Raw genomic sequence first — 18,057 nt, forward strand, 5'->3', positions numbered from 1 at the left:
ACAACCAACGAGCCAGTAGAGAAGAACTATGCGGTTGCTAAGGGAAACCTCTAGCGGCAAGATGGCGTTCGCCAGTGAGGGACGCGCCGCCTCCTGCATACCGCGCCGGGAGCTTTCAGGGAGGCCACCGCGGGACGGTAACAGCCGACTAACCTACCGGGCCTCCGTTGGGAAGGGAGGGAGGCGGACAGGTCCGGGCACTCGCTGAGCATCCCCGCACCTTCACTGCGAACCTAGCTCGCACCCCTGGGAGCTTGGTCGTCCCCAACTCAGGTGTCTGGGTGCCCACGGTATGGGCGGGGTCCCGGGCCCCGAGTAGCAAAACCGGCTGGGGCCTGGAGACCCAGTCGGGAGGAACTGAGTCGACCCTCGGTGACCCAGGGTGGCGGGGCGGGCGTCTCTGCATGGGTTGGGCGCTCAGCATGTCTGCTGTATAAACGGATTAACAGGGAGAGTTGTGACCCAAACAGCCTTTGGGGAGCAGTGGGGGTGAGGCTCACTAAGAGGTGAAACGACAGACACCTAGAGAAGCCCCGGGATGGCCCCCACCTTGTGCGTGCTGGTCGTCAGCCACGTCATCTGTACCTGGTGCTCACCTGGGTGTCCTTTCAACCTTCAGGTTATGGGATCTACGTTTATCCGAATTCTTTCTTTCGATATGAAGGAGAATGGAGAGGAGGCAAGAAACACGGTAAGGACAGGCTATGGCCTCTTGCTGTAGCCATTCCACTGACAGCACATGTCCTAGAGGAGCTGGGGCCACGTGAGTGCCTGCCACACTGGGCCCTCACTCGTGCGCATGAGGGGCCATCTTCTGCAGAATGGGGGACCCAGATAGCCACCTTGGTGCTGATGAAAACTGTCTTTATTTTTTCCTTGAAGATGAAGAGGCTGACCATTAAAAAAAAAAAAAAAAGTCTAAATAGCAAGGAGAGCAAGTAGCAAGCCGAGAGTCCCCTGGCGTCCACCCTAGAGGCAGACCTGGACTTTCTAAAGCTTACTGTCACAGTTGGATGCCTGTTTGGGGTTCTGTCTGCTCAAAGCCTCTGCAGATTTTTCTGCCAGAGGATTGATCTTTCAGTATTTTCTCATGAACTATTTGTGTATCAGTTGGCTGCCAGTGTATTTGGAACCTTTTGACTTTTATGGGAGTGTTTTTGCCACATGGGTGTTTCTCCCTTTTGTGCTGAAATCTGTGAGTCTCTTCCTGACCTGGACAAAGTGGTTCCTTCTTTTCAAAATGTATTTTTCAGTCTCACCTCGTGCTTTTCTCTCTCTCGCCCTTTCTCTCTTCCCCCACCCCCACCTTCCCTCTGCACCTGTGCTGACAGAGGCAAGATGGCCATCACGTGCTCTCTGAGGAGATCTAGGGGCAGGGTCCCTGAGCTTTTGATGGCCCGGACAGAACCAAATACAAAGACCCTGTGACCTGCTCTTCTCCCTGAGAAACAAGCCCAGCCGCGCATGGCCCCAGCAGTCACTCCCAGCCACAGCCTAACATCACGATGTCTTTCACCAGGTCGGGGGAAGCTGCTGTTTAAAGATGGGAGTTACTACGAAGGTGACTTTGTGGATGGAGAGATCACAGGAGAGGGCTGTCAGCACTGGACACTGACAGGTCAGCTTGCCAGCCTTCTTCCTGAACACCCCCTGCTGTGAGCTGCCCCCCCCCCCACCTCCTTTCTGGATGCAGAAGACACTGTGTCTAAACCTGAGGACCCCTGGCTCCCCAAAGGTGTCTCGTAGTGGCCTCGTGCCAGCTTGGGGTGGGACGGCCCCAGTGCTGCCTGCAGGACCTCAGACCCTCACAGGCAAGCGTGAAGTGGATTTTTGGTGGAAAGAAGTCTCACTCCACAGACTCTGGCCTGGAGGGGCCTCTGCTCCAGGCATACAGGACCCCCCCACCCCACTCCCCAACAAGGTCCCTAAGAGAACGGGAGAGGATTGTAGGTGATGGGACCATACCCACTCTGTCCCATCTCCCTCCTCCACCAGTGTGAGCTGAGATAAACATATACCCTGCTCTGTGACCACAGCTGCCCAGGAGTCAGGTGAGAACTGGGTAATCATTACCCTGAGGAACTCAGGAAGTGGCTCTAATCCTAGTCACGGCTTCCTGCCTCCCATCCAGGGAACACCTACACTGGACAGTTTGTTCTCGGAGAGCCCCAGGGACACGGCATCATGAAGTACCAAGCCGGCGGACATTACGAAGGGGAGCTCTTCCGCGGCCTGAGAGAAGGTCGGGTGTCCGCAGGAAGGTGCAGGGTATGGGCTGTGGGGCAGACACTGTGGGGCCTTGGCCATAACCCTGCTGGGATTCTGACTCAGGGCCTGACGGCCCGGGCACCAGCATGCTCCCCTGTCCACTGAGGTTCAGAGTAAGGGGTTTACAGCGAGCCACCCAGACCTGGTGACTCAGGTCCCCGTTCTGTCCTTGCGCTCAATCCTGGGCTGGTCTGGCCTCAGCTGGGCAGGTCTTCTGGCTTCATGGAGCATCGCAGCCCTTGAGCAGGCCTGTGGGGTTCCTGGGGTGAGAGGCTGATGGCCCCTCCTGATCCTCCACTCAGTTGTCGTCTCCACATCCTGCCAGGCTGAGCCAGTCAGGAAGCCACATGTTGGGGAGGGTGGACAGCGTGAGTCAGTAGGCCACCTGGAGGGGAACAGCGCCAGTCAGGAGGACACCATGGAGGGGATCAGTGCTGGTCAGGAGGCCACATTGGTGGGGGGCCAGTGTGAGTGAGGCCCCAGGGAGTGAGGGGAGCGGCTATGCCCCCAACAGCCCACCCCCTGCAAAAGTCCCCGCCCCCGTGGAGTGTGGATGCGCTCCCCTCCCTAAGTGTCCAGATTCTGGAGACACCATGCCTACACTGGCAATTTCTCTGGTCTCTGGGTCCTTTGAGTAGATGGTAGAGGCCCAGGATGGCCACGTGTCCGCAGCATGAACTCACTCCTGCAAGCTGGCCTTGACTACCCCGCAGCACCACTCGAGGGGGACAGCAGCATTTCAGCCTCTATTCTGGGGGACTGTGGCCCTTGAATGGCACCCCCACCCTCACTTGGGACCTTGAGAACTGAACCCAGAGCTGCTCCTGCTGCGTGCGGCTGCCCAGCTGTTCCAGATCAGATCTTGGGGCCAAGGGACCCCATGCAGCTCGGTCCCCGGGGGTGCCAATGCTAGCTTTCCTCCAGACAATTCCCTCCCCTCAGGGAGGCACAAGGTGACCTCTGCTCTGGCCTTCTCCAGGACACGGGTGTCTGGTGGATGCAGATGGACAAGTGTACTGGGGGTCGTTTCACAACAACAAGCGGCACGGCCAAGGGCGGATGGTCTTCCGGTGAGTTCACTGGCCAGCGGGCCATCCCCCCTCGAGTGCCTAGCCCTGAAAGGAGGGTCTGTGTGCCTGGATGGGATTCTATAATTTCTCTCTGTTATTGAACTTGGTTCTATGTGTGCTTAGTAGAAAAAATATCAATCTCCACCTTTCTTCTCCATCCCAAGAATAAAATATCTGGTAGGAAAGTGGAGGTTGGGGGAACGTAGAGTGGGGATGAGAGCACACCCCCCCACCCAGGTTTCTCCTTCAGGCCTGTGGCTGGACATCTTCCAAATTCTGGGCAGTTTTCATGCAAAATCCTGCCCTGGGATTTGCAGGGTCCCTTCCTCCTTGCGCTTCCTTCCCCGTCATCTTCCCCAGTCTTCACACCTGGGACCCAGCAAGCAGGGCCGCCTGTCACTGCACCCTGCCGGGCACCCAGGCTGCCTGCCCCTCCGCCAGATCCTGGCAAGGCCGTGGCTCACGCCATCTGTTCTGGGCCTATTTTTGCCTCAGTCCTGGGGACATGCGCTGGGGCCCAGCCGGGGAGCCAGTCTGCGTCAGTGCAGCCACCTGGCCTTCCCGGCCTGAGAGCAGCCTCTGCGCTTGCCCCCAGGAATGGAGACGAGTACGAGGGCAACTGGGTCCAAGACCAGCGCCAGGGCCATGGGATGCTACGGCTCGCGGATGGCTCCACCTATGAGGTACTGGGGGCCAGCCAGCCAGTGTCCTCTGCCCTGGGCACCCCCAGGTACAGCCAGGTGTTGTCCTTCTGACCCCGCGGGGTAGGGACGGCCCCCGTTCCTGTTTTGCTGATGAGAAGCCTGAGGTTCAGGGAACTTAAGGTCCGGCCACTCACACCTCTTCATCCATTTGGTTCCTGATGTACCCTGTGACCAACACTGTCGCCTGTGGGAACGCTGGTGACGCCTTTTTGAGGGGACATGCCCGGGGGTCCCAGTGAGCCAACGACGTGAGGAAGCAAGCAAGGCCCTCCCCCTCCTCACAAACAGGGCTCTGTACCCCCTCCCACATCATGGCAGCTGCTGCTCTCAGGTCGATGGGGTTTAGGTGCCATGAGGCCAAGAGGGGCGGGCACGTGGGAAGACCTTCTTTGTCCCCAGAATCCATTGTCCTTGTGCTTCCTTGGCGCCAGCCCATGTGTCTGTCCGGGAGCCAGGATGTTGGCGCCCAGGTTGTGTGTCCTGTCTAGTGGTTGGCTGGCAGGGACAGCCCAGCAGCCCACGCGGTAGATGAGGAGCCCCACTGGCTCTGCAGAGATGCCCAGGGTCAGAGCGTGTCATGTGAGCCCGGCCTGAAGGATTGGAGAGGCTGCGCATGCAGACAGCATGGAAGGGCCCTGTGGGCAGAACAGGGCGAGACTGGGCTACCGGGCAGGAGGAAGCCTTCATGGCCTGAGCGGGGTGGGGGCAACAAGGCAGGAGGTCGGGGCAGTCTTACGTGTAGGCCTAGGAGCCACAAGGGGTTGGAGTTTTATTCTAAGCATCATGGAAAGTGCTGGAAGAAGTTGGTGGCCTGATCCCTGTGTTTGAAAGGTCCCTCTGTTTCTCACTCATGAAAAGAGGTGATGGCGACCAGTGTAGGGTGTGGAACCAAACTTGGAGTGGTTTGGAGGTAAAGACATCAGACTGTTTGACAAGAGCAGAAGTGAGGATGTCCCCACATTGATGGCCCAGACATTGGACAGATGACAGTGATGCCTGAACCTGAACCAGGAGACGGGAGCCACACCAGCAATTGAAAAGGTTAATGAGTGAAAGGGAAGAAGATACTGCAAGGGGTGAAAGCAAGAATATGGAAAAGGCAAATGTGAAACTGGCCCAGGAGGTGCCCCCGAAGGTGATGTTTTGGGACTGGCTTGGCTGCATCCTTGGGCCCAACCACCGGGCTGAGCACCTGGGAGACATGAGTGACTCGTGGCTGCAGCTTCAGGAGTGACCAAGCTGCCATCATTCTTGGCTGTGACAGGACGGCTGTGAAAGCGTGGCCATGGCCGTGAGGCCCCTGGTGTCCTGGACACTCGCAGGGAAATGTGAGCTCAGGTCTGAGTTCAGCTCCACTGCAGCCCCAAGAGGCCCTCCTGTCTCATAGTCTTGGGGCTCAAATAGAATTTGATCATGTGGGTTGCAGGGTTAGGTTGTGAGTTGAATTCACTTCTTTGCCAATTTTCTCATGTGCAAGTTAGACCATAGTTTGGAAAGGAAGTCCCAGGAGACAAGGGAAAGCCCAGCGCCTCTGGAGACGCAGGCAGGCTGCGGCCACACTCCACTGGGCTGGGGAGCTGCCCGGGGCACCAGGCGTGTGTGCAGGAAACCTGGGATGCAGAGGAGCTCACCAAGCACAAACCCCTGAGCCTGAGGGGTCAGGAGAGGGCACGCTAGAGCCCTAGGGAGCCCCCTTCCCCGAGCGTCCCTGCAGTGCCTGCCTAGGATGGCCCCAGCTGGCGATGGGACACGTTTCAGGGTCTGGCTCCCAAAGCACAGAGCTGGGCGAGAAGGGTGGATTTGGGGCTGAGAGGTGGTAAACTGGTAACTGACTGGGGCCCTTCCTGAGATGGAGTGGCCTGGCAGGGATCATGGAGTCCTACCCTGGCCACAAAACTCCCCGCAGCGTGCTCCCTGACGTGCTGGTAAAATAATGCTCTGCTCAAGTACCACCACCTCCCAGGCCCTGGTCCAGCGGCTGGCTGTTCCCGGGATGTTGTGTCCACACAGCTGCCGGCTGGGGCCTGGGCTGCAGCGGTTGACAGTCTGCACTGGAGCCTGTTTGTAGAGGCCGCTGTGACCCAGCCACAGCTTTGTCTCTTCTCCCCAGGGGGATGTCTGTCCATCCTCACGGAGCCCTTTCGGGCTCCCCCTGGGCAGCCACAGCCTGAATTCTGCAGAGCTGCTGTGGAAGAAACACAGGGGGACCCAGGAGAACCCCCATGGCGTCCACACCTCTTGGGCTGGCGACCAAGGGACCACTTCGCCCTGCGCTGTCATCAGCTCGTCGCTGACTCTCACCACCCGACTCAGACACGAGGAGGTCTCCCAACCAGGGGGTGGCAGAGACCCCACCTTCTTCCAGAGAGCCCCATAAAACTTGGCCCCCACCTCCACCCCACCTGCCCTGCCCCCAGAGGCTCTGCGGGTGCCTCCAGGGCTATCCTGGTTTCCTCCTCTATGCCTCCCTTGCCAGGTCTCAGCTCAGCTGCCCACCCCACCGCCCTCCACCAGGGGGCAGCCCAGCCCTGCCGGCCGCTGTCCCCGCGAGGGCTGCCCTGGTGTGGAGCTGGGCTCTGGGCTGGATGTCAGATGGAAAAGGTAGAGCACCAGGAGGCGGCAGCCCCATCCCCACCCCTCCACCCCTGGGCACTTTACAGGTGAACAAGAGTCCTTCTCCAGGATTTGAACTCTTCACCTGTGTTCCCATTGCTTAGCAGTGCCCAGCCTCAGGGCCTCGTGCTCTGATGACCTGCCCTCCACCCGGGCCCTAAGCGCCTGAATGGTCAGGAAGTGCCACCTGCCCTCCCACCCCCCACCATGGTCACAGCCCCCACCGGGGGCAGACACCCAGGCCCTCAGTCCACCTTTGCCAAACGGCTTCCTGACACCGTGGACACAGGCCAGGCCTGCTCACTCAGGGTTGCGGAGTCAGGGCTGGTGGGAGGACAGGGCCGCATAGACGTGGGCTCCAGGTCTCAGTGCCCACCTCTGAGCTGTAGGGCTGCCTGCTGGTCTGACCTCTGGGCGTGGGGGTCACCCGGCAGAGGTGGACTGGCCACAGGGAGCTGGCGCACACTGATGGACACGCAGCCTGTCCCCACCTTGGCATCTTCCTGTGAGTGATGCTGCTGTGAGCCTGTCCTGTTCCCGACTCCCCTGAGAACAGTGCACTTGCTGGGTCACATGGTGATTCTATTTGTAACTTTGAGACTCACACCGTTTTCCATCCCCACGGGCAGCACCAGTGTTCCAATTCCCCCACATCCTCTCGATGCTTGTGTTTTCTGTTTTCTAAACAACCTGGGTGCCGGCCGTCAGCCCTACCAATACGGTGATCGGGAGGTGAGCCTCGTCCACTGTAGCCGTGGCCTCTGCTTGCCTGTCTGGCCTCTGCCGAACCCTCCTGGGGGACCCCCTGCACTCGCCTCTCTGGGGTACATCCTGAGGCCGGCCCCAGGTACAGCCGTTCCCCGCTTGAAGCGTGTGCTCATTATCTAGGGATGTATGAGATGCCTCATGTGGTGGGTGGGGGTTCCTCCACCTTTTGACTTCCAACCTCACAGTCTTTGCCCCAAAGTGAGGCCCGGGTCTCCTCGGACTGCACCCTCCCCAGCACTCCATTGCTCCAGAAAGCCGTTCTGGGCTCCCCTCACCACAGCCCCCCCCCCCCCCCCCCAGTGTACTGCTCTTTATCTCTCCTGCAGTGATTTGATTTCCCAGAAGACAGACGGTTTGTCTTCTGTGGGTGTTTTTGTGTCAGAGCCGCAACCCACCCCCTGCCAAATTCCCTGCCCCTGCCTCTTCCAGCAGCCCAGCCCATCTAGTGGGAAAATATCCAGTGTGGAGAGCAGAAAGGCCCAGGAGAAGGGCGGCCAGAGCCCTGGCGTCACTGCACAAGGGCCCCCGCTGCCTTCTCCCCAGGGCCTCCTGAAGCCGAGCTTCTCAGGGAAACTTTTAAAAAATTAGTTCTAGAAACATCTTATCCCTGAAAATCGATGCAGTAAATCTGTTATAAAGTGAGGACAATGAATCCCAAACCCAAACTGACTCCCACTGCCTTGCAGTGGGGCCAGGCAGGCAGTCAGGCTGGGTGGCCATAGTTTGCAGCAGCCAGGTCATCTGGTCCATCCTGGGGCCTGAGGGTGTGTCTGGCATGAGCCAGACTCTGTGCTGCTCTCCTGCCGAGGGAGGTGGGGACACACATGCCGAGCAGCAGCAAGCTCATCACTCCTCCTGAGGATGTGGCATGGGCTGGTGACCCCCAGGAGCACCAGGCAGCCCCTGGGGGAGAGGCGTCCTTGGGGCCACCTCTGTGGAGCGCAGGGAACAATCGCTGGCCGCGGAGGTGAGCGCATGCCAGGCAGAGGGGATCTAGGCTTGCTGTCCGGCCTTGGGTGCAGTGCACATGGATCATTCCTACCTGTGCAACAGTAGCACATGGTTCCACCAGCTTCCGTCTGTCCCCGGGGCACCTCCGTGCGCGTTGGCTGCGTTTCTCGTGTTGGCTTTCCTGGGGGAGGCCTGCTGGTCAGTGCACCTGCTCACTGCACAGAGCAGGTGGTGGCGTTGTGCGCATCCTCACCTGCTTCTCACCTGTGCATCCGCAGGCATGCCAGGGTCCTGAGTGCCCAGCCAGAGGTCAGTCTAGGAATGGAGGCCCTGACCCCAGGAGCACCGTGAGAGGTATCAGCCAGTTGTAGCATCACCAGCGGAAGGGCTTGGGCTGCCAGAGTGGAACCCGCACCACCCTGCATGCCAGGGTAAGGAGGGTAGACACAGACGGACCCACAGAGGCAGCTTGTTTTTGCAGCAGCAGAACTTGTCATACTTTGAAACCCTAGGAACTTTTGACCAGGATCATGGTGGCCAAAGGTGATGCCTTAAGAAAGTGAGGGGCCTTGTGTCTGCTGAGACTGACGGTGGTGGCAGGGCCACCAACACTGGCCTGTGTGGTCACTGTGGCCCCAGCATGTCACCTCGAAATCTGGAGGCCCCAGCCCCTGCAGCCACAGGCTCAGGCAGGTGACTCGGGCCATGCCCCTGCCTGGTCTGGGAGCCAAGGCCTCAGGAAAGCCCCCACCTGCTCCAGGAGTGAGTTTGGTGACAGTGGGGGCCGCCCCCTCCAGACTGCAGATGCCATTGAGGCAGGTATTGCAGAGCTGGGCCCTGGCCCTGCTGGTGTGTCGGCAAGACCCCAGTGCCCTGGAGAGACCTGGAGGTGAAGAAGAGACCCAGGAGGGTGGCCTTCTGACCAGGGCAGAGATTCAGAGTGTGCCTGAGAGTGCCGACAACGCAAGAGAGCACAACACAGCCACGAAAGCAATTCTAGGAAGACCACCAGCACTTTCCCCGGGAAGGAAAAATAGTGTCGGTTAACTAGAAAATGGAGGGCTTTCTTATCTCTGCTTGCTTGAACTGTGGTGTTGGAGAAGTCCCTTGGACTGCAAGGAGATCAAACCAGTCCATCCTAAAGGAAATCAATCCTGAATATTCATTGTAAGGACTGATGCTTAAGCTGAAACTCCCAATACTTTGGCCACCTAATACGAAGAACTGACTTATTTGAAAAGACCCTGATGCTGGGAAAGATTGAAGGCAGGAGGAGAACGGGACTCAGCTCCTCAAGTGAAAGGCCAGGGAAGGAGTTATGAACACGTACATCCCCATCCTGCAGCTGAGAGGCCCTGGGCCCCCCAGCAACCATCTGCCACAAGGTGTGGCTCACTTACCTGGCGACCATCTCCTTCTGTGTCCCCTGTCCCGTCCTGTGTCCTAACGGGGGCCCCATGCCCTTCTGGCTCTATGTCTGTCATGGAAGAGCCCTGTATGGCCCTGTCATCCTCACTTCCTCCCTGCCCCTCGCTAGCACGCACGGGTCCTCACCTGGACCGGGGGCAGGGGGGACTGGCCGCCTCTGTGAGATGGGTTAACCCACGTTTGTTCCTGCTTGGGCGCATGTCGGCTGACTGAGAAGGGGCAGAATTTTCAAAGGCGTGATTGATAACAGTGATTAAATTCTACACTGTTGCATTAGTTTCATTGCTGGGGTCTATCTGTAGCGAGTTCTTTGTCGAAGCCTAAGCTGGTGGGAAAGGAGAGGGGCCCACATTCCAGGAGCGTGATTAAATGGCTGGTCAAGGGTCGGGAAGCACCCCGGTGACAAGTAGATAGCAAGCACTGGACAGAGACCTCACAGGGAGCTGATCCTGCTGACACCCAGTGGGGGGCTCCTGATCTGATGGGCAGGTTCACAGCCTGTCCGCTTGGCAGTCTGTGTGCCCCCGGCCACCCTCCAAGGTGCCGCGTGCTGGATTTGTCTGCATCTGCTTCTGGCTGAGCCCAAGGTTCTGCCTTCATACTTGGGAAAACCCACATCTCGTCTCAGGCCCCGACCCCCACCCCCCCAGCCCTGTAGTTGAGTAGCTGAGTGGCCCTGGGCTCATAGCACTGTCAGAGTGTCAGCATGCGCGCATCCCTGCCCTGGTTGCCTCAGGAGGCCTCTGAGGGAAGTGTGATCCCTGCCACCAGGAAGCTCGTGTCCTGACCAGACAGACAGGCCATGGCCACGATGGGGAGGGAAGGGAGGAGCCAACAGGCACAGAACTTGGCCTCCCATGGCAGTAAGGTTTGGGGTCACATGATGCAGACCCTCGGAGGGGAGGCCTGGGCGGTCACATGAGGGAAGGGCCATGCACACTGAGCTCCCTTCCTCCAGCTTTCCGCAACTGGACTCCCAGCCTCCCACCTGCCCCTGGACATCCTCTGCACGTGGCCCGGCTCTGGGGGCCTGGCATCCAGCCCAGCAGGGCGGGGGGAGGGGAGGTGACCCCAGCAACACTGCGCGGGATGAGGATGAGGCCCACGGCCACCCGGGCAATCAGCACTCACCCCGGCGCAAAGTGAGCGCAGCCCCTGCCATGGAAATGAGGCGAAGGGCAGTGCGGCCCCACAGGAGGGCTTTGTCTGTGAAGGCGGCCACCCTTCCCGGGGCCATAGACCAGACTGCATCCCGTTAGACCATCTGCTGATGCCCAAGCCTGGGGCCTGAGCCAGGGTGGCTTCTGTTCCCCAGCGCGGAGCCACAGAAGAGGGCGTGGACATCAAAGCTAAAGGGCTGAGGGGGTGGGGCGAGGGCAACAAGTTCACTTTGGCTTGTGAGAGGTCTGTGTCTGACTGGCCAGGAGTCCTGCTTCCCAAGTGTGAGCTGGTGATTTGTCAGGTCTGGGGACGGTGTCCTAAGCGAGGGAAGCAGAGTGTCCCAGTGACTTTTTCGCCCACGAGTGTTACCGCCAACCCCAGCCAACAGACTGCTGGGGCTCGAGCAGGGGAAAGGTCTGGTGCCCACATTAACCTGCCCCACATACCTGGGGGGCCACCCTGCAGTCCCAGGGCTATCCCCACCCCAACTAGGGGACAGCAGCCCAGCTCAGGCACACACATGCCAGCACATGGCATGACGCAATGATGCACACAGATGCACAATACAGAAGCCTGCGTGCATGCACGTGTGTGCACAGGAGTCCTTCCTAGGAGCAGGCGTCAAGCCCAGCAGATGCTGCTCAGAGGCCATGCCATTTCCAGGGATGGTCAGCAGGCAACTCTGGGGCTCCCTACCCCTAGCCTGGTTGGCAGCAGGTCCCCACCTGCTATGATACCTGAGGCATCGCCCCCACTTTAGCCTGGCCGGCTGCCTGCAGATGTGAGCTGCGTCTTAAGGGACGCAATACAATGACTGTCAGGTCATCAAGCCGGCCCTGAGCTTTCTGGGAACGTGGCCCACAGCAGTCTTGGGAAGACCCCAGTCACTATCTGGCTGGCTTCGCCCTCTGGGTGTGGAGGCTGAAGGGACGAGGCTGCCCCTCAGCTCCAGGAAAGCCAGGCCTCTGCCCATCTTCCACCCAGCTGGCTGCCTGGCTCCTGAAGCCATGGGCTGACCTACTGGGTGCCACAGTTGCCTGATGCCCCGGCTGGAGGGCGAGCCATGGCCATGCCCTTCCCATCAACTCACAATGAGATCGCAGTGGCCGCGTGTTCAAAACAGCCTTGGAACCTCCTCCCCCAGGTCTGGGGGCACCTGAGCTCTTTTGGGCTGCAGCCTTCAGGGGCCATTCCCACCTACTAGTCCCTCCCTAGGGCCAAGAGTGCCTGCTGCAGGGCCCAGCTGCTGGGTGGCCTCAGAGGGCAGATCACAAAAGTGGGAGCCTAGTCAGCTTCTGCACCAAACATGCCTTCTTCTAACAAGAGCAATTCATAGTCAGTAAAACACCATTAAGATCTCAACTTTCCATGAAAATAATCTTCCTGCTATTTTCCATCCTTCTTCCACTCTGTCGTGTATATTGGTTACAAAGCAGGCTTGTTACGGGGGCAGCAGGGCTGCGGTGTGCATGAGACGGCATTGCCCAGGTGGGCTGTGCGGGTTCACGCTGAGCTTTTAATTGGCCCTTTCATCATCAAGGAATCAGCCAGAGAGCTTGGCTCCACCACACCACAGGCCTCCCGTGATCCTCTGCACAAATGCAGTGTCTTTGGACTAAAAGTGTTTTGTGCTGTAAAGTATTTGGAGCCATATTTTGTTTGCATTTTGCATTCAGGCCATTGTCCCTAAACTCCCAATTCACAGGGGAGTGCACTGTGAGGAGCAAATTGGGTCCCCCTCAGCCTGTGTCCCCAGGGGCCCTGAAACCTGGAGGGCAAAGTGTCCCCAGGGCCCAGCCCGCCTGAGCCCACAGTTCTCTCCACAGGGACAGTGGCACAGTGGCGTGTTCAGTGGACAGGGCAGCATGGCCCACTGCTCTGGGGTCATCTACCGAGGGATATGGATCAACGGTCACCCCATGGGTAGGTGCCCTGGCTTTGCTGCTGGCCTCATGGGGTCCTCCCAGGGGTCACATCTGGGTCAGGCCATGTCCTCTCCTGGTTGGCGCTGGACAGCTTCATGGGAGGGATGGACCAGGGGGCTGGGATGAAGAGGGGTCTACAATCCCCTTTTGAGAAATTCATGCTCTGTGTGGTCTCACTGGGCTCAAGACACACAGAGGCCCCTGGACTCTGGAGCCACGTGGTCCTGTGAGCAGGCGTCCCAGTCACAGGGTCTGCCAGTTTTGGACTCTCCCAGCCTCAGAGCTCTGGCTGCCTGGCCCCCTACCTGGTCTCCATCCTGCCCCTACCCTGTGTTCTCTGCACTGCATGTGACCTCAGGTGGCCTGTGGCCTGCCAGGTCCTCTGCTGGAGCCTCCCCTCACCCTGAATTGCCTCCCGGGCATGTGTGAGGACCTTCTGTTAGCCTCCAGAGCTAGGGCACCACCCTAGGGGTCAGTCTGGCCGGGGACTGAAGTCCCTGATCAGAACCTTGGTACCAGATGCATGAGTGCAGCTGCTGACTCGGAGCTGCAGGCAGGCCTCTGGCCAGGCCAGCTTCCAGGCAGGTGGTCGCAGCCACGTCCAGCACATGTCAGGTCATGGACCCAGACACAATGAAGGCAGAGCCCGGTCAGAACGGTGGGCAGGAGGCCGTGAGCACCGGACACCGCTGGGTGGTCACCTGCACTCAGCGGTCCCTTCTGCCCTGCCCTTCCCCAACGCCATCAGGTGGGTTCAGAGCTGACCCTCAGGATAGGATTCATGGCATCCATGACAAACCCCAGCCCTGACGGCCGTGCCATCCACACCCCCCTCACCCGGGTGCCCCAGGGATGGGGCTGAGCACCTGCTTAGGGCACGTGGGGTGCTGATGCAGACCCGGAGTCCCCACCCCGCCCCCCCCACACACACGTGTGCTCTGTTCTCTGCAGCACAAGCCACAAGGATCGCAATTTTGGGTCCAGAGGTGATGGACATAGTCCAAGGGTCTTCCCTCACGTTGACCATTCAGCTGCAGCAGGACAGCGGGGAAGTGGCCACAAGTAAGTGTCTCTAGAAAGACAGCGAGCTCTTCAGAAAGATGAGCAGCTGTCGGCTTGGGAGACGAGATGCCGCAGGTGTCTCCTAGCATCGGAGCTCTGCCAAGCTGCCCCCATTTTTGAGTTCTTGCTGCTGGGGCCCTGGCAGAAAGGGTGGCAGGGTGCGAGCCTCCAGCTGGCGGGAAGCAGCCAGCCATATGAGGCCTGCGTGTGCATATGAGCACGAGGGCTCCATGCGTGCCTCCATGTGAGCGCATGGGCTCTGTGCATGCCCGTGTGTGTATGAGTACATAGGCTCCATGCATGCCTCCGTGTGTGTGTGAGCACATGGGCTTTGTGTGTGTGAGTGCCTGGGCTCTCTGTGTGCCTCCATGTGCAGGTATGTGAGCATGTGGACTCTGTGTGCTCTGTGTGAGCACGTGTGCACATGTGTGTGAGCATATGCACGTGTGTATGCCTGTGTGTGTGCACTTGGGCAGCCCTCCCTGGCGCTCACTCAGAGTCAGCGGATGGGGAGGTTGCAAGAGGGCAGGGCCAGCCCTTCAGCCTGCCAAGAGGAGGGCTTCTCTTGCTCTTCCTGGGGTAACCAAGGTGGACAGACGCCCATCTATGCAGGCTGTGTTTAGATGCTTGGTCAGCCCTGCGGCCAAGCAAAGGGACCACCAAGCCTCTCACCCCATGAGCAGAGCAGACCCCAGAGGGCAGAGGGACAGGGCAGGACCACCAGGGATAATCACTACTGATTCACCTCGGCTCTGCAGCTCTGTGAGGAAACTTGGTGTGTAGCATAAATCAAGTATATTTAGTCACAATTGGTTTATTTTGACAACTTCATCACAGTGTCACTTACATACCATAAAACTCATCTATATTCGGTGAGCCAACGATTTGTAGTAAACTTGCAGAGTTGGGCAACCATCACCACAGCCATTCTGCTTTAGAGCATTTCCTTCTGCCCAGAGAGACCCCTGGCTCCCGCCCCATGCCTACCCTCCACCCTGGGCACCACCAATGTCCGTTCCCAGAAGCTGCTCGTGGATGGGATCCTGCCTGTGGCCACGCTCTGCCCCTCAGCCCACCCATGCAGCCCTGCTCGCCCCCCTCCATGGGCTGCATACCTCTGATCCTGCGTCCCCAGGGGCCGGTCCTGTCCTGGGTGCTTGGCTGCGGTGGACATTTGTGTGCAGGGCCTGGTGTAAACATGTTTCATTTCTCTCAGGCACACATTCATAAGTGGACTTGCTGGGTCATGTGGCAGGTTGGCATTTGCATTTCTAAGGAAACAGCCAAATGGTTTTCTGAAGTGGCGGTACCATTTTACAATCCCGTCAGCAACATATGAGATTCTGATTTCTCCACATCCTCACCAGGGAGTGGCCATCCTCGGGGTGTCCAGAGGCACCTCCTCACAGTTTTGATCTGTGTTAACCCAAAACTAATGATGTTGAGCAGCTCTTCATGTGCATATTGGCCATTTGTACATCTTCACAGAGAAATGTTTATTCATGTATTTCACCCAGTTTTTTAAAAAATTAAGTGGTTCGTCTTTTTACTTGTATACAAGTTCTATATGTGTTCTGGATATGAGTCCTTTGTCACATGTATCTTTGCAGATATTTTCTTTCAGTATGACCTTGTTGTTGTTGTTGAGTTGCTCAGTCGTGTCCCACACTTTGTGACCCCATGGACTGCAGCACACCAGGCTCCCCCGTCCTCCACTATCTCCCAGAGTTTGCTCAAATTCACATCCATTGAGTCGGTGATGCCATCCAACCATCTCATCCTCTGCTGCCCTCTTCTTCTTTGGTTAATGTTGTCTTTTAATGTTCAAAGTTTTTGAAGTTCTTCTTTTTTTTTTTTTTTTTTGCCATACAGTCTGTGGGATCTTACTTAGTTCCCCAACCAGGAATCAAACCCATGCCCCTTAGAGTGGAAGCACAGAGTCCTAACCACTGTACTGCCAGAGAAGTCACCAAAGTTTGAAAATTCTGATGAAGCCTAGTTTGTCAATTTCTTCTTTTATCGACTATGGTCTCAGTCATGCATCTGAGGATTCTTAACCCAAGTTTACAGAGATTTTTCTTCTCTTTTCTTTTACAACTTTGGTTCGAGTTAATTAATTCTCATGGGTCAGATAAAAGTCTAAATTCATCTTTTCTCACGAGGATTCCAGCTATCCCAGTGCCATGTGTTGAAAAGACTGTCCTTTCCCCACAGAATTGCCTGAGCACCTTGGTCAGAAGTGACTTGACTGTAAGTGTAAAGGTTTACACGTGGATGGATGTCAGTTCTACTCCATCGATCAATATGTCTGTCCTTATACCATAGCCTTCCAGTTAGCTTTGAAGGGCTTTCCCAGAGGCTCAGCGGTTAAAAAAAATCTGCCTGCCGATGCAGGAGACACAAGATCGATCCCTGGGTCAGGAAGATCCCCTGGAGAAGGGAATGGCTACCCACTCCAGTATTCTAGCCTGGGAAATCCCATGGACAGAGAAGCCTGGTGAGCCACAGTCCATAAGGTCGCAGAGGCAGACACGCCTGAGCATCTGAGTGAGCACACAGCACGTGCTTTGAAATTGGAGATTCCTCCAGCCTTTACTTCTGTTTCAGAATTGTTTTGGCTATCCTGGGACCTTCATATTCCTGTATGAATAGCTGTATGAAATTGTCAATTTTTGCCCCAAAAAGGGAAAAAAACAAGCCTGGGATTCTGTCAGGGTTGGGTTGAACAAGCTGAGAGAAGCTGACTCTTCTGATTGACCTTGAAACATCTCTTCATCTATTTATCTTCAGGCTCATCAATGTTAGTATTTTTCAGTGTGCAAGTCTCGCTCTTTTGTTAAACTTACTAATAAATGATTAATAATTTGCATAGGAACCTGGATTGTTTGGTCCATGAATCAAGGTAAATTGGAGTGGTAAATCAAGTGGTCAGCATCTTAGGAATCCATGAACTAAAATGGGTGGGAATTTAATTCAGATGACCGTTATATCTACTACTACTGTGAGCAAGAATCCCTTGGAAGAAATGGAGTAGCACTCATAGTCAACAAAAGAGTCTGAAATGCAGTGGATACAACCCCCAAAACAACAGAATGATCTTGGTTCATTTCCAAGGCAAACCATTCAACATCACAGTAATCCAAGTCTATGCTCCAACCACTAATGCTGAAGAAGCTGAAGTTGAACGGTTCTGTGCTGACCTACAAGACCTTCTAGAACTAACACCAAGAAAAAGATGTCCTTTTCATCATAGGGGACTGGAATGAAAAAGTAGGAAGTCAAGAGATACCTAGAGTAGCAGGCAGGTTTGGCTTTGGAGTACAAAATGAATCAGGGCAAAGGCTAACAGAATTTTGTCAAGAAAACATACTGGTCATAGCAGTCTTTTCCACCAGTATAAGAGACAGCTCTACACATGGATATCACCAGATGGTAAATACCAAAATCAGATTGATTATGTTCTTTGCAGCTGAAGATGGAGAAGCTCTGTAGTCAGCAAAAAACAAGTTTGAGCAAACCCAGGAGATGGTGAAAGGGAAGCCTAGCATGCTGCAGTCCATGCAGTTTCAAAGAGTCAGATACGACTTAGCAACTGAGCAACAACAAAATTCATCATTATTCAATTATAGTTTATTGATACATTTGTTATTTCCTTTTGTGTTATTACAAATGGAATTATTTTGTTATCTTCACTTCAGAAATCTCAAGACTACAGCTGATTTATGAATGTTTTATAACCTTGCTGAGCTTGTTTGTTCTAACTTTTTCTGAGGATTTCTTAGGATTTTCTGTACAAAGGATCATGTTGTCTACAAATAAATACGATTTGCTTTTCTTCCTTTTCATTCCCACCAGCAATGGCTGAGGGCTTCAGCTGCTCCACCTCCTCACCAGCACCAGTTACTCTGTTTTTCTGCTTGTAGTTGTCCTGGTGTCTCACTGTGGTTTTGACTTGCGTTTCCCTAACAAGTAATGATGTGTGCAGCATCTTTTTATGCACTTGCTGGCCATCTGTAGATCTTCTCTGGATAAAAATCCATTCAGATCCTTTGCCCATTAAAACTCTGGGCAACTTGTCTTTTTATTCTGAGTAATCCAGAATTCCAG

General features: G+C 56.2%; 1 protein-coding gene across 1 annotated transcript in view; it reads left to right on the forward strand.

Moving 5' to 3' along the window:
* The first annotated feature begins 61 nt into the window (after positions 1-61).
* Positions 62-18,057, forward strand: part of MORN1 (MORN repeat containing 1) — a 49,027-nt gene continuing 31,031 nt past the window's right edge. The window contains exons 1-8 of the mRNA XM_052654053.1: positions 62-137; positions 620-691; positions 1,520-1,618; positions 2,132-2,242; positions 3,248-3,338; positions 3,934-4,021; positions 12,790-12,886; positions 13,840-13,950. Of these exons, the coding sequence (XP_052510013.1) occupies positions 62-137; positions 620-691; positions 1,520-1,618; positions 2,132-2,242; positions 3,248-3,338; positions 3,934-4,021; positions 12,790-12,886; positions 13,840-13,950 (745 nt within the window). The remainder of the gene's footprint in view (positions 138-619; positions 692-1,519; positions 1,619-2,131; positions 2,243-3,247; positions 3,339-3,933; positions 4,022-12,789; positions 12,887-13,839; positions 13,951-18,057) is intronic.

Source organism: Budorcas taxicolor, chromosome 16, assembly GCF_023091745.1.
Source record: "Budorcas taxicolor isolate Tak-1 chromosome 16, Takin1.1, whole genome shotgun sequence".
Taxonomy (NCBI): Eukaryota; Metazoa; Chordata; class Mammalia; order Artiodactyla; family Bovidae; genus Budorcas; species Budorcas taxicolor.